The 27,545-nt window shown below is 40.7% G+C and overlaps 1 protein-coding gene across 3 annotated transcripts; it reads right to left on the reverse strand.

Moving 5' to 3' along the window:
- Positions 1 to 26,149, reverse strand: LOC113442285 (tropomodulin-2-like). Of its 3 annotated transcripts, none has more exons than XM_087941895.1 (10): positions 25,952 to 26,128; positions 19,492 to 19,680; positions 16,965 to 17,121; positions 8,632 to 8,754; positions 7,182 to 7,265; positions 6,231 to 6,361; positions 5,492 to 5,599; positions 4,992 to 5,135; positions 4,225 to 4,369; positions 1 to 3,376 (listed from the first exon to the last, which is right to left on the reverse strand). In XM_087941895.1, the coding sequence occupies exons 2-10, from the start codon at positions 19,615 to 19,617 to the stop codon at positions 3,345 to 3,347; spliced, it is 1,050 nt and encodes a 349-aa protein (XP_087798021.1). In that variant the 5' UTR covers positions 19,618 to 19,680; positions 25,952 to 26,128; the 3' UTR covers positions 1 to 3,344. The 3 variants fall into 3 exon arrangements, with proteins under 3 accessions (XP_087798021.1, XP_087798022.1, XP_087798023.1); XM_087941896.1 differs by lacking the exon at positions 25,952 to 26,128 and adding an exon at positions 24,723 to 24,792; XM_087941897.1 differs by lacking the exon at positions 5,492 to 5,599 and having other exon boundaries at positions 25,952 to 26,149.
- Positions 26,150 to 27,545: the final 1,396 nt, after the last annotated feature.

A 27,545-nucleotide genomic window follows, 5' to 3' on the forward strand; every position in this document is an offset into this window, starting at 1 on the left:
TTAAAATAACTTTCTAATTTATTAGTACAGTACTCTGTTCTAAAGCTGTGACTGATCAGTAATATTTGCATGAGGGATGATGGAAGTTACAAATGATCAGAACAATGCTTTCCAAAGAAAAAACCAACTTTGTTTTCAAAGGATGCACATGTATGTTGAAGCAAGTATTATTCAAGACAAGCACATTCTTTTCTTCTCATGCAACCCAGTGAATGCCCCTTTCTTATGGCAGTCATATCTATATTATTTAGACATTTAAAGACAGCTGATGAGATCAGGAATTAGCTGATAAATATAACTGAATACTGCTGTTAGACACACAAGTCTAGGGTAGGGTAGAAGGATTAATAAGGCTGCAAGTTGAATTAATAAAATGATATTCATAATATATATATATAATCCATTATTTGGATAAAGAACACATTCAAGAATGTGAAATTAAAAACAGCCAGGATGCCCACAAAAGAATTATCATACGTAAATACAGCATCATATATACAAAGCTTACAGCTCAAAAAAACCCTGATTTTTTTTTAAAAAAATCATACTGTAGCTATATTTACTTCGTGTTGGGTTTTTTCCCCCAAATGAAAAAAAAATTAATGAACAGACATTTAAATTATGATGTGGAAAAATCTGTCAAAGCTGGGGGGAAAAGAAAAGAATGTGTTACGGTCTTGGGGACATCCATCTTTTAAGTATGTCATGATCAAATGGTTTGAGACCTTAATCTCCATGCAGTATTTTAAAAATGATTCTAAAAATTATTTCAGATGACATTCCTGGAAATTTTTGGGTTGGACTATATAGAAACAGCATTTGGGAACATTTTTTAAAGAAATTGTGCTTTCTGATTAGGTATGCTTTTAATGTAGTAGTATATTCATATCCTTTTACTAACGATTCAGCTTGTGCAAACAGCTATTTTCCAATTATTTTTGCCATACATTGGGTGGAAATTTGCAGGAAGAAAATCCTCAGTTCCTTTTTATAAAGCTAATTTACATAGTTATAAATAACAGTGCCTTTTATTTTAAAATGTATTTTTATACCTGGCAGCAGAGATAGTCAAGTATTTACTGGGTTTTGGAAAAGACATCCAAGTGGCATTATATTGAGGAAAATAAAAACAAAAAATTATTTCAGTTAGTGGTAATCTTAGTGAAGTACTTTTTTCCAAAGATTACAGACACAATAATGAGTCACTTATTGGTTATTCTCCCAGTGTCAAGTGCTTGCTCTTTAATACTGTGATGCATTTCAGTTGTAGTGAATTTTAAAAGCACAAGAGAGATCTTGTGGAATTAAATGCTGACTCTGCATTTATGCAGAGATCCTCACGTTCAGTTTTGCCTGCTGATTTTCACATGAACCATTACTATTGTTATTTAAAAATAACCATTGTTCAAAGTGAGACTTGTTTTTCTCCTATTTATTTTTCCCGCAGTATAATACATGTTTGGCATTAAATATTTTTCACAATTTTTAACCGAAGCAGTAAGATCTCAAAATTCAAAAAAGGGAGTCCCGATCATAGTGAGGAATTCCCTTTTGTGCTATCCATTGTTCACTAATGGGGTTTTTTTGTAACCTGATAACTGAAGTTGGAATGTGGGGTTTTCTGACTTGAGAATAATTTGAAACACTTTGTTTCCTAGGCAAGACATGGGTATGAAATGTCTCTCACCAATCTCCTGTAGTGACTGATCAGTTTAATCTTCACTATCTAAGAATCCAGTGACCAACAGTAATAAATGTCTAGTTTCAGAAATTAAAACAACCTTAAAAGCAATCTGACAAACACAACATTATTATTAGAACACTTATATACATCAAATGAGTTGACGGTAATTATTTTGGTCTCCTATTAATACATATACACAGATCAACAAATAACTTAAAAGGTCAGCTGAAGCTATTTTAAGTTGGCAAATTAGATTAGGAAACTAGCTCACCTAATAATAACATATGTGAGCACATAATCAACAGTCCTTCCAATCGTGGAGGATGGATTCATGAAGCTTTCTCATGAATGGAATGGTGAAATGGAATTGTTTTCAGTTTAATATCCCTCCACTGTGATATGAAGAAGGGATTTAACTTGTAGCTAGTGTCTGAATGACTCTTCATATTTATGTACAGGAAATATAATGATTCCTTTGGTGACTCCTTATTTTGGAGAACAGTTTGTTCATACTAGTATTTAGCTTATTATCTCAGTTCATATCAAGGCAAAGCATGGCTAGGACTGATTTAATCAAGTAATGATTTATAGTCAGCCAGAAAACTAGAATCAGAAACCATGACTGAGAAAATTTTTCAAGCCGCGAGTTGTGCTAATTATGATTCTGTGCCATGGATAAATTAACATGTTTTCCTTAGAGGATTTGTTCTACTTTTAGAAAGGTCCAGTCAATGTGAAAGATAAGAAGTACAACTAAAGCATGGGTTGCTAAATATAAAGAAAAAAGAATGCTAACATCTATTGCAATTCCAATTTTGTCTGGCATTGCATTCATGCATAGTGTTAATTCAGAATTTTTAATCCGTGGTTAGTTGGATGAGCCCATAGTGGCTTTGTTCACACAAAACACAGTGCCATAGTGGGCATGTTTACACATCCTGACCGTTTGATTCTACAGTGTGTTCTAAAATAAGGTTATTGAAAATTATAATTTGGTATGAACAAAGCCTATTGTGAGATTTGTCTCCAGTTATCTGCTCCAGAAGCAATATTTCACAATATACTGACTGTCTAGTTTATGGCACATTGTAGTCTGTGGAATTTGAAGATTGATTTGTTTGGCAGAGTGTGCTGGTATGAGAAGAGTTCCACCTTGGCATGACAAGTTGTTTTAAAATGACCTTGGTCCCTTTCTTTACAATTTGCACATAGCACTAGAAAGATAACAGGAAACAAAGAGCAGACCTGGGCTTACTATGAGTCAAGAGGAGGTGGTGATTTGTACAACATAGAAAGCACAATCCACTAAACAATTCCCACTTGTTTCAGTGGACGTGCAGGAAAATTTCCTAATCACTCATAGATTAGTATTAAATGGAAGGGGGACAAAAGATTAACTTGCAGCTCTTCCCGTTTTGACACCAAGTTTCGTTTGGTCTTCCATTCAGAGGATCTTGAATTCAGAGCATGATTGTTGATTGCTTGGAAAAAGAAAATTAGGCTGGATTATGGTGTTCAAATAACAGGAAGGGATGAATTGAGGTAATGGAACATGAGCAGTCTCATTCGAAAGCCTTTCCAGTATCTTCCCTTTAAATCACTAAATTTTATGAGATTTTATGAGAAATCCTTTTCTTCCTTCGCCTCTTCAGAGACAAGGCTAATGGCGTTCTTCCACTCGTTTCTTGCGAACTAGAGAGAGAAAGAGAGAAAGGAAGAAGGACAAACATTGTCTTGTAAGTGTCACAAAATATTTTTTCTAACTTTGAAAGTTTTTTTTTGTAAAGGTGATTAATAAATAATTTTATTTTTATGTCTGCACTTGCATTCACCCCTTCCACCATGGGACCAGTATTATTTGTCATTCTTTAATTTTGTAGTAAATTTGGACAGCAAATCATTTCTGTTTATTATTTAAGCTAAACAAATACGTATATTTTGGGTTCCTGTGTTAGTTGCTTATTTACAAACTTCAGCTTACACAGTGCAACTTGTATTGTTTGGAAATCCAATATAAAGAATAAAATGTTACTGAAATATCAACAATAATATTAATTCCTTTTCATCACTATTTGCTTTTCTTTGATATATGGATTCAGCTATCATTGTTTTATCATATTATTTCACTAGAGGGTAAAAGCAGAATTAAGTTTCCAGGGGACTAGCTAACCGAATAAGAAAACTTCTGGTATAGGTGTTACGTTGGTAACACCACACCCTCAAAATGTAAAGAAAAACATTTTCTCTTTATCAGTAGACAAACTCCTAGTTAGCTTTGTTTCTCATGAGACAAACCTTTCTGACCATCAAGAAAGAAGATGTCTGTTTATTTTTACAATGATGGTCACCCCTTCTAGTCCACTCTTGCTTCATCAATTTTGTTTTGTGTTAAGAGAGCCTTGTTTATCAGGTGTGTCATTTTTGTAATGGCCCAAACAAGTCTGGACATTTTCTATTTTTCCTAGTCCGAACCGAATTCCGTATTTTCTCCTGTAAGGATGCTCCTGAGCTTTCACCAATCAGAGGGGTTGGTATCTTACCTAGATCATTATTTTTAGTGATGGCAGCTGCTACCCTGGTTCTTGGGCCTTGCTTTGTAAACTGGTACCCAAATTTGAGAATGTGAGCATTCTCCTCCAACATCTGAGCAATCTCCATCTCCACTGCAGTACCAAGTTGTTGCCTCTGAAAATGCAACCGAGATAGAATCAAATGGGAAATATTATTGCTGGTTCATAGCAGCGTTCCTCTTTAGACAACTTTCAGACTAAACTGATATCATACCATCATCATCCACATGACTTCATGACCAAAACGAAAGTCTCCAAAGGCTAAAGTAGATCTAATATTTGATGTGGGGTGGTGGAGCTTATCATAATCAAAGAATTGTTATGTCAACAGGAGACAAAGAATGGTGCTGGTGTGACAAATTTCTCAGTTAGCAACATAAATTTTGGGCCCAGTTGACAACAAGCTGTTTACAGTCAGCAGTGATTTGCATTTTGAACAATCCAAAAACTAATAATTTCCCCGAAATTATTTCCTAGCATTCTTCATCTACTTTGCCGCTGGAAGAAGGAACCTGTTAGACTAGAGGGAATTCTAATCTCCTACAGCATCGTATTTCCAAGTGTAAAAGAAACATTAATATTTTCACACTGAAGGTTCCTGCGTGATTGGATTTTAACATACTAAGAAAGAAACATACCTATTCTGCCACTTTGACCTCCGACTTACTACAAGATCCCAAATAGTCATTTTTAGAGCCCAGCCAATCCGAAGTTCCACTCTGTTATCCTTTCCTTACCTGATTGTCAATTTTGATTTCTGTCAGTACTTCATTTCCTTTCAGAGCATCAACCAAAGCGAGGATGCCTGTCCCAGTGACAAAATTGGATTCTATATTTAGACTTTTCAGTGTCTTGTTTACTTTTAGAGTATCTGCAAAAGCCTGAAAAGAAACACAGCAATTTTGTTTCTGTTTGCCTTAAGAAATATTACATTTCAGAATTCACCTTTCCACCATTGTCACCTCAAAATAGTGTGAAAATAGTTGGATAAGGATGAATATGTTAAATAAAGTATAGTAAGTCATTCACGGAAAATTCAAAATAGTGCATGCCTGCAGCTTTTCAAGCATAAAACTTTAGATAATTTATATTTTAGCATAGTTATATATTCTGCATTGTTTTCTAATACTTTTATTTATGAGAAAAATATTTATTCTACATTGTTTTTTATTTTAAACCCAGTATTAAAATAGAATATGAACATGAAAATAGAATATTTTCCCCAGGAAAACCTCACCATCGCAACAGGGTCATTGCTTCGAGTAGCTGCCAGGCTGAATTTTTTCACATGGTTATTGGTTTCCAAAGCCTTTGCAAACTCTTTAAGAGTTGGAATGGGGATGTTCTGTATAAGATTAAAAAAAGCTCTACTGTAATTGCTTGAATTGAATAGATTCCAGGATAGTCATATAGTAACCTGATTCAGTATCCCAAATTATAAATGAATCAACTTTTTGAGAAGGTCCCTAACTTTAATTTGGATTACACCCATTTAATAATGTAATTTGCATCCCACCTTTCTATAACATAGCATCAAGACAACTAACAAAATATTTCCAATAAAACAAGACAATTGGTCAGGCAAATAAATTAGGATCAATCTAAGGTGAATAAAAGACACACACGTTTTATGTCAATAGAAGCTTTACAAAAGGAGGTGCGTGCTACAGTTCCACAACAGTTCCTCTCACACTCAAAAGTGTTGTGCTTATCAGGATGATCATTGGTCTTTTAAATGTTTCAGCATAGCTTTTTGAAGGGAATGAAATTGCAAATACATCATTCTCTGAAATATCATTACCCTGGTCAGTTTTATATGTGTAGAGAATTTGAATACTGATATTTAATATCTGCTTCATAACATCGTTGATGGATGAAGCTATAGTCCAGACAAGAAAAAATAAAACCCATCTCAACATATTTTACAAGTAAGACTGTGACAATGAAACAATTGAGATTGACTTCGATAGAAGTACCTTTATGTTGTTCAGATTGACTTCTTGGAGAGTGGGATCATTCGCCTTAATTCTTTGCAAACAGGCTTCGACATTTGTTGAGTTAGGTGGCTCTTCAAAAACAGGCTTGACCTTTTCACCTTTAACCACATCTGGAAAAAAAAAAAGCACTAATGCCACCCTTCCGTCCATACACCATTAATGCAAAATTTTCTTTAGAAATACTATTTTCATTAAAGTGACATATGCATTCTAGGCCATGAATTACAGTATAATCTGGTGGATTATTTTATAACAGTTTTGGCTTTCTCATTTCTACAAAGAAATCTTTCTCCCTTCTCTCTTTGTTTTAAACACTTTTGCCCACTTCTAACAATTGAGGGCGATGTCAGACTGCCTAGTAGGCACGACTATAAATTTTGATTTTGCAAACATTTTATCCCATAATTCAAGACTTTGTTTACTCAACAGAAGGCTTTCAGATAACTAGGCATAAGCATTCATAAATTTTCATACATCATGATAATTCAAAATATGGTTTTAGCTTCACTGATTATGTAAACATAGCCAATTTTGATTTATTCAATAAACCATGATTAAACCAGGGCATAAGTTACGCTCACGTTTAACTTCTCATAGCCAGCTATGTTTTCAGTTATATAACTCAATTCGTAGAAACTCCTAAAATAGATTTTTCACTAGCTATTTTAATTATTAAAAAAAAAATACTACTGCCCAAGGGGGGGAAATATTATTTTTGGAACAAAAGTGCCTGACAGAGCAAATTCCTAATTGCTTCATTCACGACGGGAATGCAGTTTAGGAGACCTGCCACATTGACCAATTGCCAATTGGATCTTTGCAACAATCATCCTAATCGTCACAGTGGGAAAAAGATTTAAGTAGTTTGATGGTTGCAGAACATTGTTCTATTGCTTGGTGTGATGAGTGCAGGGGAACATCTCTACTTACTTTTCACAATTCTTTTGCCGTCTTGACCGGTGGTTCCTTCATTAAACTTAGGGTTGTTGACCAAGTTATGAACTCCAAGGACAGCTAGAAGTACCAGAAATACCAGCAATAATAAGATGGCTTAAAAAGACACGGCCTTCATCTACCATCTCCTGCTTTTCCAGTCGCTAATATATCAAGAGGAGGATAATCAGGTGGATTGTTTTTGCATTTAAGGATGATTTATTTAAATTATTTAATCGGCTGTTTAGGAAAAACTTGCCTCTTCAAAGAAGCTCACCAGATAACATTTTACATAATTGAAAATGCAAAGTGCAATCCAATAAAACTTGGAATGTAACCTCGAAAATTGAAAATCCAGTTTTAAAAATGGAAATGGGCTGATCATTTATAGGAAAGCAGATGGGAATGATGAGTTTAAACTACACGGTTTAATCGATTGAGATAAAAACTAGAGCAGATAAAACTAGGGCATCAAAAGGACAGTGATGAGTTCGGTACCTGTTCGACTGAAGGTTTATCTGTCAGTCATGTCCGAATCTAGCGCATGGTCCTCAACTCCATTTCTTGGCCGAGGAAGCCAGCATTGTCCGAAGATAATTTCCGTGGTCATGTGGCCAGCATGACAATATGCCAATGGTGCACAACGCTGTTACCTTCCCGTTGAAGTGGTACCTGTTTATCTACTTGCATTTTCATGCTTTTGAACTGCTAGGTGGGTAGGAGCTGGGTCAAGGAATGGGACCTCGCCCATCGCACAGAACTCAGGTCTCAAACCCGGGCTGTCAGCTATCCAGCACTCTTTAACAGCTGAGCCATCATGCTCCTTCACGCTATACTATCAGCATTCAAATAGCTATTTCATCCATAATGCATTTCTTAGATGGAATAGCCCTCCCATTTGGGAAAAGATGTGAAGACACATCTGCATATATTTCAATAAGTGTGTGGATGTCAGAAATCTGTATTGGCTAGATGCATACCTATCCTCTTATATAATACTTATATTCTTATATAATAGCCCTGAGCAAATATTTGCATGTGGTTGACAGCTCTTTTGTGTTGGAAAATATACTTATGCATATGCTTTGAGTTCTGTTCGAGCCTCCCTGTGTACCTGACTGGCTCTTTAGATCTTTTGAATATTCAGCATATCTGAATGTGGAAATCTTTGACTATCCAACATCATCAACACTGCCATTAACCCCAGTTCTCAAGTTGGGCTTCTCAATCAAAGGAGTGCTATTAGCACATTAGTAGATTCACTTAGAACAAGGCTCCCAGTTGCGGTAGGGAAGCACTAATATACACGTCCGTTCACCAAAGCTAGCCATATCTGTGTGCTGTTGACAAGAGAACATGAGCAATGGCTTGGAATGGTAACCAGTTTGGAGTAACTGAAAGGCTGACCCTGCTGTGAAGCAAACAGACAAACCATCTAGCCACACACCTGCCAGATCATACAGCTCAGTATCAGAGGCGCTGGCCAGGGCTTCTTCTAATTCTGGATCCAGTGTCACCTTCTTTTCTGTGCGAGTCTCTATCGGTCTCTCCTTAGGCACAAATGCTTTTCCTTCAAGACAGAAAAGGAACTGATTCAATTAACAGATCACAGATCATCCGAAGGGACCTTGTAGGTCATCTAGTCCAACCCCCAGCCCAAGCAGGAGACCCTACACCATTTCTGACAGGTGGCAGTCCAATCTCTTCTCGAAAGTCTCAAGGGATGACGCTCCCACAACTTCTAAAGGCAACTTCTGTTCCATGAGTTGATTGTTCTCCCTGTCAGAAAGTTTCTCCTTATTTCCAGGTTGAATCTCTCCTTGTTCAGTTTCCATCCATTATTCCTTGTCTGGCTTTTGGCTATTTTAGAAACTAGCTTGACAGAGGAAGAGGAGCATGATAGTTTGCGATCTTAGGGGAGTTTATCTTAAGCATCTACTGTACTGAAAATGAGTTTGGAGAAAGAACATATATGGATTATAGGCAACCCGGGGAAAAGACCAAAATCCAGCATGTGAATGAATATTGACTACCCTAGGATTTAGTCCTGCATGGGGTTATTGGGGCCTGTGTAATTTAGAAGGCAACTACAGACCTTCTACTGGACAGCTGTCCAGCCTGTTCACACAGTAAAAGCCAACATTTAGCTGCTGGTATTATTTTTAGGAAAATGATTCATAATTTCCAAATTTAAAAGCTGGCAATAAGGTAATAATTTTCAAAGGAATGCATCGGCTCTTGAACATCTCATGCGTTTTAACTTTTCCTGTCTTGATCCTATCATGAATACTAATGGATAAAATGACATGTCCTCATTGCTCAGCCACAGGGTTGTCCCGTTTTCATTATTTTATACATGATGTTGTTGCCCTCACATTCTTCTGAAGGACTTAGGCCAAGTGCATATCCAATACATAGATACATAGACTGACTATCGCAGACAGCTTTATAATTCTATGTTGGCTCTCCACTTATAAGACGGGGTAATTCACTAAATAAAAAAATAATATAGTAATCCCATGTTGTATTTTTTGACTCCACCTACTTACAAAGCAGCGGCTTTGTAAGAAAAACCATCCATGGAATCTCTCTATTGATCATCCACAAGTTGCCAAGTTTGGAAACCTTTGCTGTAAGCCAATCACAACCCTTATTCAGTCGAGAGCAGAGGAATAAGCGTTGCGATTGGCTTACAGCAAAGGTTTCCAAACTTGGCAACTTGTGGACTTCAACTCCCAGAATTCCTCAGCCAGCTATGCTAGGAGTTGAAGTCCACAAGTCTTAAAGTTGACACATTTGGGTCCCTGACTTACATCCACCGTATGAATTTATGGCAAAGGTGATGTTTGAATGGAGGCCATCCAAGACATGCCACAACTGCTCCCCTTGTTCCTCTTTACTCTTCTCTTTCATGCACAGGCATAATATCACGTAAAGGTCCAGTCTTTATCTCCAGCCAATGGTCAAGTGCCTATCTCTAGGCTTGTAACCCGGAATATCTGCAGTAGGGAGCTTGTTTTTCTCAGTTATAGTTTAATACGTTCAGATTTAGGGCATTCTCACATAATGCTATTTCTACTCCCCCCGTCTTCCAAAACCATTTTGAAGCCAGTCAGGAACATAATCATCCTCATTCCTGCTCAACTCAGATCGCCGAGAACAAGTACTTCCATCAACAATAGCCAAATGCAAAAATGACCATCCAGATATTGCCCTCCGCATGAGCTGCAGAAAGCTTCTAGAATTACAAAAGGGGTAAAAGAAAAAAGGAGCCGCTAACTCCCACCCTCGTTTGTCAACACCACCCTGCCTGCGTTTGTCTGGCCGCTTTGCAAAACCTCTGAGTGGTTAAAATACGGGGAAAGCTTATTGCTGACAAGATGCCGTTCCTCCCAGATATACATTTTTGATGATGGCACAGTGCGATGGGTTTGGGTCAGGCATCTTTCCTGAGAGCTACAATCCAGAGTCGCATTATAGAACCTCCACATGTTTGAGGGGAAGAGAAGAATGACTCCCTTGAGGCCAGAGATTGGGAGGTGAGTCAAGGTGATGCAAGGGTTCACCATGCACTGTTTATACAAGCAGGAAAATTGAGCCGGCAATTTTTTACAGGAGCTATAAAACTGACTGGAAAGATTACACTGGGATTCCTGATAGGACGGCCTGTGAAATCTGTTAGAGAAGGTTCCAAGTTCACCCTGCCTATTAGTTGCTCTTGAATTCCAGTGTCAAAACTTAGAAATAAAATTTTGTCATCTGAGCTGGGCTGTGGCTGGAGGGGGGGGGGCGGGCGGTGGAATCTATGCTCCAAGAAGGATAATATGTGTGATTTTTGTGACTGCGGGATCAATGCTGAATGAGGAGTGGGTTCTCCGGATCATGTTCGTATTTTTGCGCCAAGCCATAATGTGTTTGATTTTGACTTAATGGGTTGCATGGATCCATCCCATTGCTGCTGTTTAATGTTATATGAGAAGTAGGCCCCAACGATTGATTGTTCAGCCAACTGTAGTTAAAGAAACCACAGCTTAGAATACTGTGCAAACTCAGCCTGTTCAGTATACTTTTGATCTAGAGAGCCACAGCGCTCCAGATGTGTGAAATGGGGTTTCCCTAGGCAGATATGAATATTTGCTAGAAAAGTGATCAAATTGCCTCCGCTCTCCCACCACCCACCCTTTCCCCCAGCCAACTGTCCTTCCACAGAGTAAATGAAACCATATGGAAAGCTTTAATGTATCTACTTGGAACTCCACAAGCAACGGAGTGTGGGAATAATTTATTTTGTCCAAGACTTCCCCAGTGAACCGGTCTATTCAAATAAAGGACAACGGTGGGCTGAGAAGAAAGGGGAGCAGGAGCCAGATACAGTAGAATTGGCTTTTAACGCTATATTCCAACCTGCAACAATTAATCAGTGGAACGCGTTGCCTCCAGAAATTGTGGGTGTTCCAACACTAGAGGTTTTTAAGAAGAGATTGGACGACCACTTGTCTGAAATGGTCTAGGGTCTCCTGCTTGGGCAGGGGGGTGGACTAGATCAGGGGGTCGCCAACCTTTTGGGCCTCAGGGACCACCAAACTCATAATTTTACATCCCAGGGACCACTAACCAGTTCTGTGGGCGTGGGCTAATTTGTGGGCATAGCTTGGTGGTCATGGCTTGCATGTAAATATTATAAATATTTATATAAATATTGAATTTTTTTATTAAAAATGAGCAACTTTTACCCAAAATCAGGCAAAGCAGGCAGGCAGATTGAGTTGCTCACAGAATCACAGATTCATTCAGAGATCTATCTATCTGCCATTGGCTAGCTCAGTCTGTCACATAAAATTTGCTTGCAAGCAAACTCATAAAATTTGCTTGCAGCAAACTCACAAAACTAACGGACAACATACCCATGTATGTAAATATTGAATTTTTTATTTAAAAAAGAGCAACTTTTACCACAAATCAGGCAAAGCAGGCATTGGCTAGCTCAGTCTCTCAAATTTGCTTGGCGTGAATCTGCACTGATTAATAGAACCTTCAGTCCTAAGGGAGGTTCCGCTGTGCTTAAAAGCAGAACCGAAGATCTAAAGACTAGCTAGAAAGCAAGAAATCCAACCATTTCCTGTTTTCGAGCTAATCTAAATCTCCCAGCACAACAGAACAGATGATGGTCGGAAAAAGGAAAAATAGAAATTTAGCAGGCAAGTTTACCAGGTAAGGAGTGAGTGGGCGGGCAGGGTTCCCCGGGCCATGTGGGCTGAGCAGTCTTGTGTTTCTGCACAGCCTGGATTAATTGCTTTGTGGGGGTGGTGCTCTGGGGGTGAGATTTCTCTGCGGCCCACCAAAATTTTCTCACGGCCCAGCGGTTGGCGACCGCTTGACTAGAAGACCTCCAAAGTCCCTTTCAATTCTGGTATTCTGTTATACACGTTCATATACCAGATGGCATTTTTTTTAAAGGCCAGCAAATATATATTATCACACCTTTGTGTTACACATAAACCAGTAGGATGCTCATGCCACATTCTCACTTGCTTATCCCCATACATGCAGCCCAAGAGTGGTGCCAAAGCTGCCCGTTAAATTTGCAATAGTGAAAAGTGAAAATATTTTAATGCCTGAATGAGAAAAAAAACAAATTCCACTATCTGACAGTGCTAGAGGGAAGCGCGTATGTCGGGAAGTAATTTAGCTCACGATATTAAGAAGCAGAAAACACAGAGCTGAGCTTAAATTTTCAGAGATTCTTGACGTGGAAACATTGGTTGCAAAATGGTTAAGCGTTCCTTTTTCATAAAGATAGCAAGGTTAGCTACTGGTTTTACATATCCCACCGAGTCATTTGCTTATTTGTGGCTGGGGCATGAGATGTAAATCCAGCCACTCGCTTCATTGCTTAGCTTGATGGGAAACTTCAGCCGTGGTTTATTCAGACCATGGTTTAGCTCAGCCTCTGGGCTCCGTGATGTTCTTAAGACTCAAGAGATGTACGGCGACCTACATGTTCCTGGGCAGCATCCCTTTTATCAGACCCTTGTTTTCACCTCGGTTGCCTGTTCCCGATTACTATTTACCACCTGATTTTTCTACTGGGTTGGGCGTTGTTAGATTTTTGTGTCTCTTTCCTTAGATAGACTTTCTGCTTTATTTCAGCCAGTCCTTCCCAGGCAGTCCAATTCCAAGAAGAATCAAGCCTGTTAAGTGTTACAAATAATCACTCCCCGGCCACTTTCTACTGCAAGGCCTGCCAAAAATTTTTTTTTTAAAAAAATAAATAAATAAAGGCAGCGGTCAGAAACACCACATGTCTTGGATGTCCTGCCAACAAGGATCATGACTTATTCTTATGCAAGTATCTTAGTGAGTTTTGCAGGTTTAAATCAAGCAAGCTCATCTTGCATAACAGCTTGGCGGTTTTTCCCTCCAGGCTGCAAAGGGTTATCCCAACACGGCCGAGTTTTGCAGGGCCCCAGTTTCAGAATGCCTGTCAGAATAACAGAACTGGGAGGGACCTTGGAGGTCTTCTAGTCCAACCCCATACTTGAGCAGGAAACCCGATATGCCATTTCGGACAAATGGCTGTCCCACCTCCCGTGTTTGGAGCATTCACAACTTCTAGAGGCACGTCATTCCACTGAATTATTGTTCTAATTGTCGGCAATTTTTCCTTAGTTCTAGCTTGGTTCTTCCCTTGATTAGTTTCCATCCGTTGCTTCTTATCCTGCCTTCTGGTGCTTTGGAGAACAGCTTTGACACACACACACACACCCTTTTATTTGTGGCAGTCCCTCAAATATTGTCCTTGGACTCTCAAAAAAAAAAAAAAAATAGATGAGATGGAAACTTGAAAACAAGCTGGTTGGATTAGGAAGACAAATATTGCAGGGGGGAAACTTTGATCACCAGGCATAAATGAGCTAGATACTATTCCCTTTGGGCTACTTCGAGAAGACAATTCTGTGTTAGTTTGTAAGCAGGTCTGCTTTTCTCTGTCTCCACAAGATCAGCCAGATTGGAGATGTAACTCAGTCAATGTAACTCAGCTACTGGATTATTAAAATCGTTGCAGAGTTAGGGCTGGCTTGTTTTCAGATGCTATGGGTTACTTTCCCCATTAAAAGGAACTCTTGCTTCGCCTCTTCCTCTGGCTTCGTTTTCTGCAAAGAATGTATTGGCTGGATAACTGACAGCTTCCACCCCCCTGTAGTCCACAGGCAAAAGGAGGACGGGTGAAATTGGCTAGCATTTTGTCAGTTTCCCTCCAGTGTACTGTGCTTTCTTCCACGGGGACAAGTCCGTGGCATCATGTCAAGCTATTGTGGGGTTGTTGTTTTCCTATTCATTCTTTTCATGTGAAATGGAGAGAACGTAAGGAGATTTATGCAAGTCAGGCGATCGTTATCTCGCTTCTTGCTCTCACTGCTATTCTTTTCCCACCCCAAAGTTTTGTCAACCTGAACACACACAGACTCGGCATCGTTGCTCTGTCACGCAGTGCAAAAATCCTTTCAAAGCTACAGTACACAAAAAGGGAAGATGAAAAGGAGGGGAAATGCCCACTTGGGCACTTTGCAGGACAGTTTTAAGATGTTGAAGACAAAATTAATCTGGGCAACATTTCATCCGTCTGACTTTCAGTGACTTTGCTTGGTTGTCTGAGGAGCTATAAGGCCATGAAGCCAATGTTCCCCTTTCAAAAATACGAAGCTTAAAAGTTGTTAATTGTGGTGGAAGGTTGGAGTTCCCTCTAATGTGGAAATAAAACTCTAGTAACTAAAACAACAAAAAAAATCACAACCTACCGTGTTTCTCATAAAATAAGGCCGGGTCTTATATTTTTTTTGAGCCCCGAAAAAACGGCTAGGCCATCTTTTCGGGGGTGACTTAATTCCCCCCCTTGCATGCTCATCTAGAGCGCCCCGCGGGCAGCCTCGCCACCAGCCGCTCCTAACAGGTGATCATGGCGAAGCGCAGAGAGCTCCCTACTCCCACCAAACACCTTTGCTGCAGACCCAAGACCTTCAGCACCCGTCACTGTTGCTTTCCCTTCTGCCCATTCCGCCGCCACGTTTGGAGCTGCCGCTTCCGTGTTTGGAGTGCCGCCACCATTTGGAGCACCGCCATCATGTTTGGAGCTGCCACTTCTGCGTTTGGAGCTGCTGCCGTGTTTGGAGTGGCGGTGGCGCTCCAAATGGCGGTGGTGCTCCAAACAGCGGCAGTGCGGGGGAGGAAGCTGATGGAAACAACTTTCCTAGGCAGATAGGAGCCAGGATATTTAAGCTAAGTAGTATTTGGCCATTCACTTACAGGCATTAGCATTTCTCAACCTAGTTACGCTGCTGCTAATACATTACTATTGTAAAATGCAAACATATGCTCCTTTCGCTAAATTCAATGGAGTATATTTTATACAACTTAGTAAAAGCTTTCTACCAACTTCAGCTGAAATGCAAATAAATGGCTATGGTTAATACTCATAAGGGCTATCTATCTATCTATCTATCTATCTATCTATCTATCTATCTATCTATCTATCTATCCCATTCATCCTTCTATCACTATCTCTCTATCTCTACCTACCTATCTATCTGTCCACCTATCTATTTATCTCTCTATCTATCTATCTATCTATCTATCTATCTATCTATCTCTCTCACTGCCTACCTGCCTTCCTGCCTGCGTGCCTGCCTCTCTGTCTATCTATCTACCTACCTATCTATCTATCTATCTATCTATCTATCTATCTATCTATCTATCTATCTATCCACCCACCCACCCACCCACCTACCTACCTACCTACCTATCTAATCTACCTACCTACCTACCTAATCTATCTATCTATCTATCTATCTATCTATCTATCTATCTATCTATCTATCTATCTATCTATCTATCTAAACCACAACAAAACATATTGGAATTTTAAAACTCCCACACTATTTCCTTTTGTAGAAGTGATATTTCTCAATTCCTCGCCTACCATTTTCTGATCGGTGCCATTAAAACATTTAGCAACTAATTATTACATGCTGTTGGGGTGAGTTAATCCTGGGTGGAGTTTCCTGTTGCTGTTCTCTTTTCAGTGGAAAGAGACAAAGAAAGTTCCCACTTAACTCTTGAGTGAGAGAACCCTGTACATCAGCCTTCTTCAACCAGACACTTTGCAATTAGACCGATACCACAGGTCCCAAAATTCCTAGCCTTTGGCTAGAAACATCTTTTTCCTGAACGAGAACCATCACAGTTGAAAAATATGGATCAGAACAACATGACTCCTAAGATTAGAAGTTACAGGAATACCTTGAGAAGCCAACTGGCAAATTTACTTAAATCCTATCGAGCCAATATGGATCACTCAGAGGTCCTGTGTGCCTTACGAGTCACGGTATCCACCCTTGATATTGAATATTAAAATAGAATCCAGGAAATAGGGATAAAAAAGATTTTGATCAAGGGCATGAGCAAAACCAGCAAGTTGTAATAGCAACAACTTGTTGCTTTTGTGCTTTTTTTTAATTGATTTTTGTTCTTAAATGCTTTTAACAATTGTAAACTGCCTGGAATTGCTAGAAGACAGGTGATGTAAAAACTTAATTGTTACATACCTTTTCATATTGAATTTGATTATATAATGATAATAATTTAGGGGAAGAGAAGGTGTTTACACGAATTGCATATTTATACCCTTGCAATTTGCATAGATGTTTGTCTGCCATGTTGCGGGGAGGCAACAAGGTAACTGTAGAATCTTCCTTTCTTTATTTGTTGCAGCCAGGAACTTACCTTTCTTTTCTCCAGTAAAAGGTACAATATCTGGTCTGTCTTGGTGCTCCAAGGCTTGTTTCTCCAAGTAGGACAATAGTCGTTCTCTATCGAAAGGTCCCGTGGCAGGTTTACTGGTCTGATCTTTCTGTCGAAAGCCTGCTGGTAGAAGGGCATTCTGCCACGGGGAGAAACAGAAGGAATTATTCAGTCAGGAAGAGCTGAACATTTCCACAACTTCTTTTAAGGTGACATCTAGCTGATGCGCACGCCTGCTTCAGAGCAGAGAGAATCGGAAAAGGATACGGATAGTCCTCAATGTAAAACATTTGTTTAGCAACCCTTTAAACCTGGGGTAGGATTCTACAAGTTCACACCTATTTGCTAAAATCGATTGCTAACATTCTAAGCAGTTCAGAGAACCGGCTGTTAGAAGAAATTACTGGACTAATCCTGTAAGGAAGGCAGGAAAGGAAACATTCTGGTGTTGCTTACAGAAACTGCCTCTCCATTAACCCTTATTACATTCTTGGCAGGACTAGACTTCCTGTCTCAGGAACTTCTCTGGAGTTTTTTTTTTTCCTCCTTTGCTGGTACTTTGCTTGTGTGGAGTGACCTTTCAAAGTTACAATGGCACTGAAAAAAGTGAGTGATGACCGTTTTTCACACTTACGACTGTTGCAGCATCCCCACAGTCATGAGAGGCCAGGCGAGGAGACGTGTGCCTCGATGTGAGTGATGTTGAGTTGGCCACGACCAGCCAGTCACATGACCACTAAGCCACACCCACCACCTAAGCTATGCCCACAGAACCGGTTGTTAAAAATTTGAATCCCACCCCTGCTTCAAACTTACAATGGCGCTCAAAAAAGTGTCCTTGCGTTTACAACCGTTGCAGCAAGGTAATGGCCCCTCCCCCAAAAGATAAAAGCCAGCTGAGAAACCGGAGTTCTTTGCAGGAAGCAAAGAAGTTTTTGCACTCAAGCCTTGTGGATGTTCGGAATATCTTGGTTGGTGTTTGGGAGACTCTTTGTGTTTGAAATATATCTTAGTAACTTTATCTAACGTTCTTGGCAGCCTTGCACCACTTTGGCAAGGCTCGTTCTTATCAGAGACAATTAGTTTGAAGCAGCCTTTTAACCGGGAAGGAACGGAATTTGTAAAGAATCATTAAAAGGGTTTTCTGTTACCTCTGCTTCATGTTTGCTTCCTTGGAACAAGGTTTGGGTCAAAACAATCCCTCTGCCAGCACACACACTCACCCTCCCGGGCTCCATTTTCGCTGGCAGAGGCACCGTGGGCAGGTCCTTCGCTGTTTCCAAGGCAGCCCTGTGGACCAGATCTAAGCACCTGGCCTGCGGGCCTTAAGTTTGACACCCCTGCTGTACACACTACAAAACTGATTTGGAAAAAATGCTTCAGAGCTGAAGGGAGCTATTCGTATTCACCATTTTTTTTTTCTGACTTGAGTGGAAGGCTGAAAAAAAATAGATCCGTTGAATGACTAAAGATGCTTCTCTCTACACCCTATGGAGCACTTCTGAATCGTTTTCAAAGCACACACAGATCTAGCAGACATTAAACTGCAGCCTTATCCCGCCATCACACTCTCAATATGTACCTCTAGGCTATCATCTTCTGCTACTTCATGAGTCACTTCAAATATTAGCAATAGTATTTAGTATTTTTTTTAGTATTTATTTGATTTGTCAATCGCTTACAAGATACAGGTATAAGAATAAACATAGTTTTGAATACATGAGATAGATACTTACAAGAAAAATAAAAAGAAACAATAGGACAGGGACGGTAGGCACGTTGGTGCGCTTATGCACGCCCCCTACAGATCTCTTAGGAAAGGGGTGAGGTCAATAGTAGACAGTCTAAGGATAAAGTTTTTGGGGTTTGGGGAAGAAACCACAGAGTCAGGTAGAGTATTCCAGACACTGACCATTCTGTTGCTGAAGTCGTATTTCCTGCAATCAAGTTTGGTGTAATTAACCTTGAGTTTGTATCTATCATGTGCTCTTGTATTGTTATGGTTGAAGCTGAAGTATTCATTTGCAAGTAGGACATTGCAATGTATGATTTTATATACTATATTTAGATCAGACCAGAGGCAGCGTAGTTCTAGGTTTTCTAGGTCTAGAGTTTCAAGTCTGGTGGCATAAAGGAATTCTGCAATGAGTAGAGGAGCGGAGAACTCTTCTTGTGAAATATTTCTGGACTTTCTCAATTGTGTTAATATCAGATACATGATATGGGTTCCATAATAGACCTCTTTGTTCCTTCTGAATGACTGTAAATTCCACAATCTATTATTATCACAGGCCACATGGAGTTGAAGACCTCCCATTTGGATTGTTTATCCTAGTCTTGTGAACTCGGGCATTATATACAGTGGATTGTGGTTCGCTGTGACAGACATTGTGGGTATCGTTAAAACGAACCATGAATCTAGCTTGTATCTTTATACCTTCAGGCATTATAAACATTTAAGGGGCTAATTTTGAACGTCGGAAATATGGTTTCATTGTTTAGAACGTACCTCTGGATCTAAGTCATCAAGGACATTCTCTAGCTGTTTTAGTTCATCCTCAGAGAGTTTGTTCAGAATTTCATCTTCATTGATATTTTTGTATTTCTCCAACTCTTTCCGGAATGGCACTGACATGTCTCTCAATCACGTCCTTTGTCGTTTACCTGTCAATCATTCACAAGGCACTCTTCTTGATTCCTGGAAAAAAGAGAGATGGTTAGTTCTCTCTGCTAATTTACAAACATTGCAGAAGTAACTTATTGGCGATGTTTTACATGATATGATTTGCAATACAAAACATAATTTTAATATCTGCTTGGTGCTTTTAACTATTACAAGTACTTCCCAAATATTAGTTTGTTGTAATTCTTCTAGCACTCCTCTAAAAATTATTAGCAACAGCTCATTAAGTTCTCACAAGTCATAGGCTAGCTCTGCCCACCTTAGCTATCCATTGTCAAAGAAAAGGAGCATTTATTTTATCAATACAGCCAGTCTGTGTTCAGATATATTTTTATCTTTCTTTTTTTTCCTGGCCCTGTCTCTTTGTTTGTCCTTTGACTTGGCATAACTTGGGTGCTGGGTTGCCCCATGGCCCAATCACAACCATTCCCAGAGCCGAAGGGTCTTCATCTCCTGTGCAATGCCTGCATGTGTGGAACTGGAAAGAATGAGATTTACCCGGGAGAATTTCTTCCCACACTTTTCTCAAGGTTAGTTTCTCCATTTCAGCAAAAGATAGAAAATATTTGCTGACCTGGAAACTATTTTGTGTTTGTGCATTCAAGTTTACAGCGCTGTTTACCCATTGGATTCATTTATTAAGGTCTGCACACAGAATGACACATAAGGTTATTGATTAATTTCTAAATCCTTACAGTGAGACAAGAAGTATGATCAATTCGTGTGAGACAGAAAGTCGTGCTTATAATTGGGATCAGTTGCTCGCTTTGTCCTTGCTTCTCAAAAATGTTTCCCTCCCAGTGGGGTAAAAACATTCTTATATTCTGAATAAAAGCATGAAATGTTACCTTCAGTCTGACTTAGCTTCATGATCTCATCTAGTAATGTGATTGTACTGGTTGGAACATATGATTCTTAAATTATGTGGAGATCCCGTTGTACTATATGTCATTCTTGGACTACTACTTGAATGTCAACAATAGGTTAGAGCTCACACGTCAACACTCCCAGGAAACACAGATGATTCAAAATAAAGACATACTTTAAAATTCCCACAATGCTTCTGTCCTAGAGTCATCCTGAGAACAATTCATATATCAACCCTTCTTGGAGGGAGTTAAAAATTGGCTCAAAGAACGACTCTCGCTGCTCAATTTGAAAAGTTCCCATTGGGATGCATCAATTCTGTTTTTCAGCACGGTCTTGAAAAGCAACTTTCTTGGGCTTAATTTTTTCTTCTCACTAAAAATTGTTTAAACATGAAGAACTCTATTCCATTAAAAGAAACCAATCAATCTTCATCACGTTCAATAGATGCCTTTCTGGTCATTTGATGTAATTGTGCAACTCTTTATGCATGTCAAACTTACTCCTGCTTTGATCTAGAGAAGATTAAAGAGTTTCATAGTGCGAGGAAAGAAGGAAAATATCCCACTTTGCTGGGCGAAAAAAAAAAAAGACGAGTAACTAGACAAGAATAACATTTAATGGGAGTGGTCTGTCAACAGAAACAACCTTCGTTTACTCTTTGCTTTAGCCCAGTTGCAATGAGGACTATTGTCTTTATGGAAGTCTGGAAAAATAACCAAAAGAAAACGAGATGTTTTTCTGCGAACCTCCCAGAACTGGCCTCCCAACATCCGAAGCCATCCAACCAGATTACAGGTGGACGGTTGAGGTGCACCAATCTTGTGGCCTTCTAGATAATCCCCAACTGCAATTCATAGGTCACCTGGCCAGCAGGTGCAATGAAGAGAACTGCTGGAAGTTACTATTTAGCATCCTCTAAAAACTCAATTCCTAATCGGTACCAAAGTATATGAAGAAAGTCACAGCTGACTGATAATCAAACCAGCCTTCTCTATCTTGATGTATCCTCTTCCACCTACGTCTGCAGGCTAGTTCAGAAGACTGGGCATTCCAAACTCTCAAACCTGAGTTGAGAAGCTGGGTTCAAGATGGGTCACAACTGGGCTGCATGCATAGGTTCAAATCCTCACTCATTGGATAACTTTGGATCAATCACTTATTCCTGATCACTTGCCTTACAAGATTGTTGTAAAGAAAGAAACCAAGAGACACAATCAGGAGAGCATACTTAACATACTTAATATTTCATACAAAGCCATTTTTCTGCCCCATGTAAATTGGTCTTTTCGGGCCTTTCTCTTCTACTATAGATGCTCCTTCCATAAAATGTTTCTCTTCAGAAAGAATTCCTGCTTCAGAAAGCAGCAAACTCTATCTACAGTTTCACCGAGGTCATAAACCGATAATCGCTTCTTTGAAGGAGAAAATTTCCATCGTGCTGTTTCGGACACATTTCTTTCTTTTTTTCCAGAGATAACATTTCATGGGAACCAAGAGTGGCTCTATAAAAAATGAAAAGCCACATCTTGAAGAATAAAGGGCACTAGTAGTTGTGATTCTCTACACACACACACACACACACCAATTCTACCACTCTCAAATCTTTCGATTTCAGAATCAGAAGAGATTTTAGAGGCCGTCTATTCCAACTCACTGCTATGCAGAGATCTTGCCACAATGGCTTTTCCTATAGAAAGACAAATTCTGCTTAACTCCCTCTCAACTATTTGGACAGACTGTTTCCCAAAGCACTTCATTTCTGCGCTGAACTATTTTTACTCTTTGACCGCATTTTTCTATTATTTAGCTACAATAGTCATTTTTCCAATTCCAAGCCATTGTCTCTAGTCCTTTCCTCTGAAGCAACATTCGTTATTTTAATAAATTTTATTAATTTTGCAAATTTTAAAAAACATAAAATAAAAATGTATACATTGTTATCAATATCAAGACATCTTTCGTATCTCCTTACATTTTTCAGTATATGTATTTACTTATTCCTTTACCATTACATCTTACTTTTGCTATAAATCAAGATCTTTTATCCTTACACATCAATCTTCTCTATGGTATATTTACATATTTACATATTCCCTCATTCTTTTCCTAATTGCCATTTTATTTTCTTTTTATTTCTAAACCACTCATACCAGGCATCCCAGGCCCTATAGTAAATTGAATCTTCTGTCTTTTATTTTCATTGTTAGCCTGTCCATCTCTATACAATCTATTATTATTTTTATAACCATGCCTTCTGGTGGATCCCCTTTTTCTTTCCAGAGTTGTGTGTACGAAATCCTTGCAGCTGTTAATTTTCCAAGCCATTGTCTCTAGTTCCTTTTCCCTGAAGCAACATTTAATTTTTTTTTTCACAATGATAAAATTAACTACCCATCCAGGGAGAAGAAAGCAGCGTGCCAGAAATTATCTGTAGCCTAGATGAGCAGAGAAAGCTTAACATATCCAAAGACAGCTTTTATCCCACAAAATTCAGAAAAAAATCAACCACGGGCGTGCTCGTAAAAAAATTCCGAAAACCCAGCATCATAACCAACGGACATTTGTGATTATTTTTCAGGTTGTCTTCAGGGTGTGGTGAGAAAAGTCAGGATGATGGCTGCAACAATGCGGTTGAAGCTTTGCCTACTTCTCAGGCATGGCACACATTCAAAAAAATCCAGCTAGTCCTCAACCTACGACCATAATTGAGCCCCAAAATTATGTGGCTTAAGTGAGAAATGTGTTAAATGAGTTTTGCCCCATTTTATGACTTTTCTTGCCAGGTTGGTTAAGTGAATCGCTGCAGTTGTTAAATTTGTAACCCGGCTGTTAAGTGAGTCAGAAGGTTGCAAAAGGGGACTCCCGGGACCCCTGCACCCGTCATAAATGTGAGTCAGTTGTCAAGCTTCCGAATGTAAAATCACATGACCATGAGAATGCTGCAACAGTCATAAGGGTGAAAAATGGTCCCAAGTCACTTTTTCCAGTGCCATTGTAACTTCAAACAGTCACCAAGCGAAATATTGTAAGTCAAGGACTACCTGTAGAATGTTGATTAGACCCCACGTGGCTGCCACATGCCCTGCGGATAGCCCTGATTATTTGTGCCTTGAGTTTTCCGTATTGATTTGCAACTACTGTGAAAAAGCTAGTTTTACCTTCAAAAGTTAGGAAATAAGGACAGCAGACAGGGCCATAAATAGGGAAGAGGATGAGTTTGGAAGCATATCCATTGCTCACAAAACGGCCACAACAATCCATCTTCCAATCAATTCCACGAAACTCTTGAGGTATGATTGATAGATTAATCAACACGAGCTCCTATTGGACCTTATTCTAGTTTAGTTTACTTTATTGTCATTGCACCTCATACAACGAAATCAAACGCCATCTTCAGTGCACATCATGACCATGAAAGCAAACACAAACGCACATCCTTCACACTCTACACATTGAATTGAAACCCGCTGACAACTGCGCTGTTCCACCAAAATGAGGGTTATAACCAGCTATGCAGGCAATGTATGCTTCCTAGTCCAGATTCCCAGGATTTAGTTTTTCTTTTTAAATCTCTCTTAATTTAAGCTTTTCAAGTTTTCTTCGGACATGCTTATTTTGGCAGCGACACCTGGCATAGTGGCTCGCCTTGCTCTTAAATGCACTGATTACACAAACTGCAGCTGGATCACAAGGAGGGGGTGTCATTCTGTGGATCCAGAAAGGAGGTGGCAGCACAAAAAAGGCAACCCAATTTTCCAACAAGTGAGTCCCTTTGAACCTTTTGTGTTTTAAAGCAAGCATTTTAACCGAATTCTCTGGTTTGTTAAATACTAAACAAGTAATATGAGACGAAAGCTGAAATTATTATTTTTTTAAAGAAAATTGATTTTTTTTTTAAGGACACCCAATTTATAAAGAATTACATATACCAGAGGTCTCCAAACTTAGCAACTTTAAGACTTGTGGACTTCAACTCCCACCATAGCTGCCTGAGGAATTCTGGGAGTTGAAGTCCACAAGTCTTAAAGTTGCCAAGTTTGGGGACCCCCTGGCATACACCAACTTTTCTCCTTTTCATTCTCTATACACAAACTGGGATCATCCACTCTAGCCCGCCCCGGATTGTTTCAAAGTGACTTAATGAACCACAATAAAATAGTCAACCCTTATTTTACAAGCATACCCACGGTTGAATCCAAAGCAAACCCTGGTCAGCAAGTGGTGTGAACTCCGGATGTAAAGAGAAAGAGAAGGCATCTGTGTTAAGTGACAAGCCAAGACACAACTTGGGAACAATCCTGGGGGTTGGAAAACCACCTTTTCATAGTCCGGAGGGGGCTATGGAATATTAAATTTATTCTGACTTAACTCCATGACCTCATCTAGTAACCAGATTCCTCTGATCGGCCCATGAAGTCACTTCACTCACTACAGTTCCTGATTTCTAAGGGTTTTGAACCTCGCGGTTCAGAGATACCGGACAGGGCGAGCTTGAGGCTCTGTCCATCTGCTGAAACCAACCCCAAAAGACAAACCTTGGCTGCCATCTTAACCCCCCGCTTTCTAAGGAAGCAAGAACACCTTTGAAAAACCACAAGGGTTTTCACAGAATGGCTTCAAGTCGAGAACCCTGCACAAAGGGACACGTTTCCTGCAGTGGGGAGCATCGGAGATCCATCACCAAAGGATCCCTTGGGGGGTCAAATAAAATCGTTTCTCCCCCCTCTCTTCTCTCCCTCCCAAGGGATTGGGGATGATGGGAAGGATTTCTCTTCTGCATTCCACGCTCGTTTCCCGGAGAATCGCAGTCGGGCTGGATCGATTGTTAAGCCATTGCTCAAACCTAGGTCTCTGCAACTAAAACCAAAGGCACCTACCTCTCCTCTCGCCTCCCCCCACTCCCAAAATAACCACCCAGCAAGCCGCCTAGGAGGGGGCCAACTAGGAAGAAGTGTGCACTGTCAAGGGGGCTTCCTTCTCTTCCCATTCCGTCCCCTTTCCATTCAAGCTTTCAGGGATTGGTAAGATTAAAAAGGCTCATTTTCACAACATTGGGCGCGATTCTTGCCAAAATCGGGGCGGATCCTCCAATGACCCCCACCCCCACCCCACCCGTAGCCACCCATCGCTCGTCTGCCCATCTCCGGGCAACAGCAAACGGCCCGGGCAGAGGAGCATCCGTTGGGCTCCCTTGCAAGCGCTCCCTCCAGGCTGGCTGGCACGGGATGCCCCCGCCTCGCCTTCCTCCCCGCAGCAGCAGCAGCAGCAGCATCCTTGCTTGCAGATCGGAGGGCGGCGGCAGGCAAGGAGCCAAGCGCAACCGGGAAGACAAGGGGCGATGGCAGGGTTTACCCCCCACCCCCAGGCACCGCCGCCGCCGCCGCCCTCCCCGGCCGGGGCCCTTCTTCGCCCTCACCCCTCGCCCTGGTCCTTTTCTTCCTCCGGTCCTTTCTCCGCGCGCTCCAGCCGAGCCAAGCCAAAAGCGCTGTCCAAGAGAAGAGGCAGGGCGCGTTGGCCAAACCCAAGCGCCGCCGCCGCCGCCGCCGCCGCGCAGCCTCAGTCGCGCCGCCGGGCACTATGGGGCGCGTAGTTCGAAGCGGCGGCTGCCATGGCGACGCTTCTCGGAGTGTTGTTGCGGGGTCGGGGAAGCCGGTTGGCGGTACCGTCGGCCCTCCCGCACCGAGCGGGGCTGGACTGGGTGGCCGGCTCTCGCTGGGTAGCTGCTTCTCCCGGGTCCCTCTGGCGCGGGATGCAGCCCAGGCTGCGCTGGCACCTGTTGGGCTTTCTGCCAGGAGCTGCATCCCCCACCCCCCCGGGTTTTCCTCTCCCGGTGTCATGGCAAGAGGAGAAAACGTGGAGGTGGCTTCCACGCGTTTCTTCCAAAGCGTGTCCGGGGTCCGTGGCTTCGGGTTGGCCCTTCCGTGGGAGCCGAAGACCCGCTTGGCAGACTGAGCTGGAGCCGCGAGGGCAGAAACCTCAGTTAGATTTCTAACTGGATTTGAAAGGGCATGAAAGAAAGAAAGAAAGAAAGAAAGAAAGAAAGAAAGAAAGAAAGAAAGAAAGAAAGAAAGAAAGAAAGAAAGAAAGAGAGAAAGAAAGAAAGAAAGAAAGAAAGAAAGAAAGAAAGAAAGAGGGAAAGTGAGAGAAAGGAAAAGAAAGAGAGAGAGAGAAAGAGACAGAAAGAAAGAGAGAGAGAGACAGAGAGAGAACGAAAGAAAGAAAGAAAGGAAGGAAGGAAGGAAGGAAGGAAGGAAGGAAGGAAGGAAGGAAGGAAGGAAGGAAGGAAGAACCTGTCCTGGACCATACCTGAGTCCTGCATCCAGTTTTGTTCACCACACTATAAAAAAGATGTTGAGACTCTAAAAATAGTGCAGAGAAGAGCAACCAGGATGATGAGGGGACTGGAGGCTAAAACATGCGATGAATGGTTGCAGGAACTGGGCCTGGCTTGTCTGGTGAAGAGAAGGACCAGGGGAGACAGGAGAGCAGTCGTCCAATATTTGAGGGGCTGCCACAGAGAGGAGGGAGGGTCAATCTATTTTCCAAAGCACCCGAGTGCCAGACAAGGAATGATGGATGGAAACTGAACAAGGAGAGATTCAACTTGGAAATAAGGAGAAACTGACAGGGAGAACAATCAACTCATGGAATAGAAGTTGCCCTCGGAAGTTGTGGGAGCGCCATCACTTGAGACCTTCAAGAAGAGAGTGGACTGCCATTTGTCAGAAATGGTGTAGGCAGGGTCTCCCGCTTGGGTGGGGGGGTTGGACTAGATGACCTACAAGGTCCCTTCCAACTCTGATTATCTGTTTGTTATCTGGTCTTCTAAAATATAATCCTATCTCCATCCCCTTCTGCCCAAATAAATATGGAGTTCAGGAGTTAAAATGCCTTTCGTCCAAGTATTTTATCCTGACACACACTGCTTCCCTATCCTCTTTTGTCTTTTTAAATTACTGCTGGTTTTATTGGCCTTCTCCTTATTTTTACAAATAATTCAAGGCAGTGAA

Source organism: Pseudonaja textilis, chromosome 13 (genome assembly GCF_049901715.1).
Source record: "Pseudonaja textilis isolate UNSWEBS1 chromosome 13, rPseTex1.2, whole genome shotgun sequence".
NCBI classification, from domain to species: Eukaryota; Metazoa; Chordata; class Lepidosauria; order Squamata; family Elapidae; genus Pseudonaja; species Pseudonaja textilis.

What these genes read in the sequence shown, in the direction of transcription:
- LOC113442285 (XM_087941895.1), bottom strand. Translation starts at nt 19,617, where the DNA reads ATGTCAGTGCCATTCCGGAAAGAGTTGGAGAAATACAAAAATATCAAT. An exon ending in TGAGCTGTATGATCTGGCAG is followed by an intron (nt 7,266 to 8,631) that starts GTGTGTGGCTAG and finishes TGGTACTTCTAG; the next exon opens with CTGTCCTTGGAGTTCATAAC. An exon ending in GCAATGACCCTGTTGCGATG is followed by an intron (nt 5,136 to 5,491) that starts GTGAGGTTTTCC and finishes GTTTCTTTTCAG; the next exon opens with GCTTTTGCAGATACTCTAAA.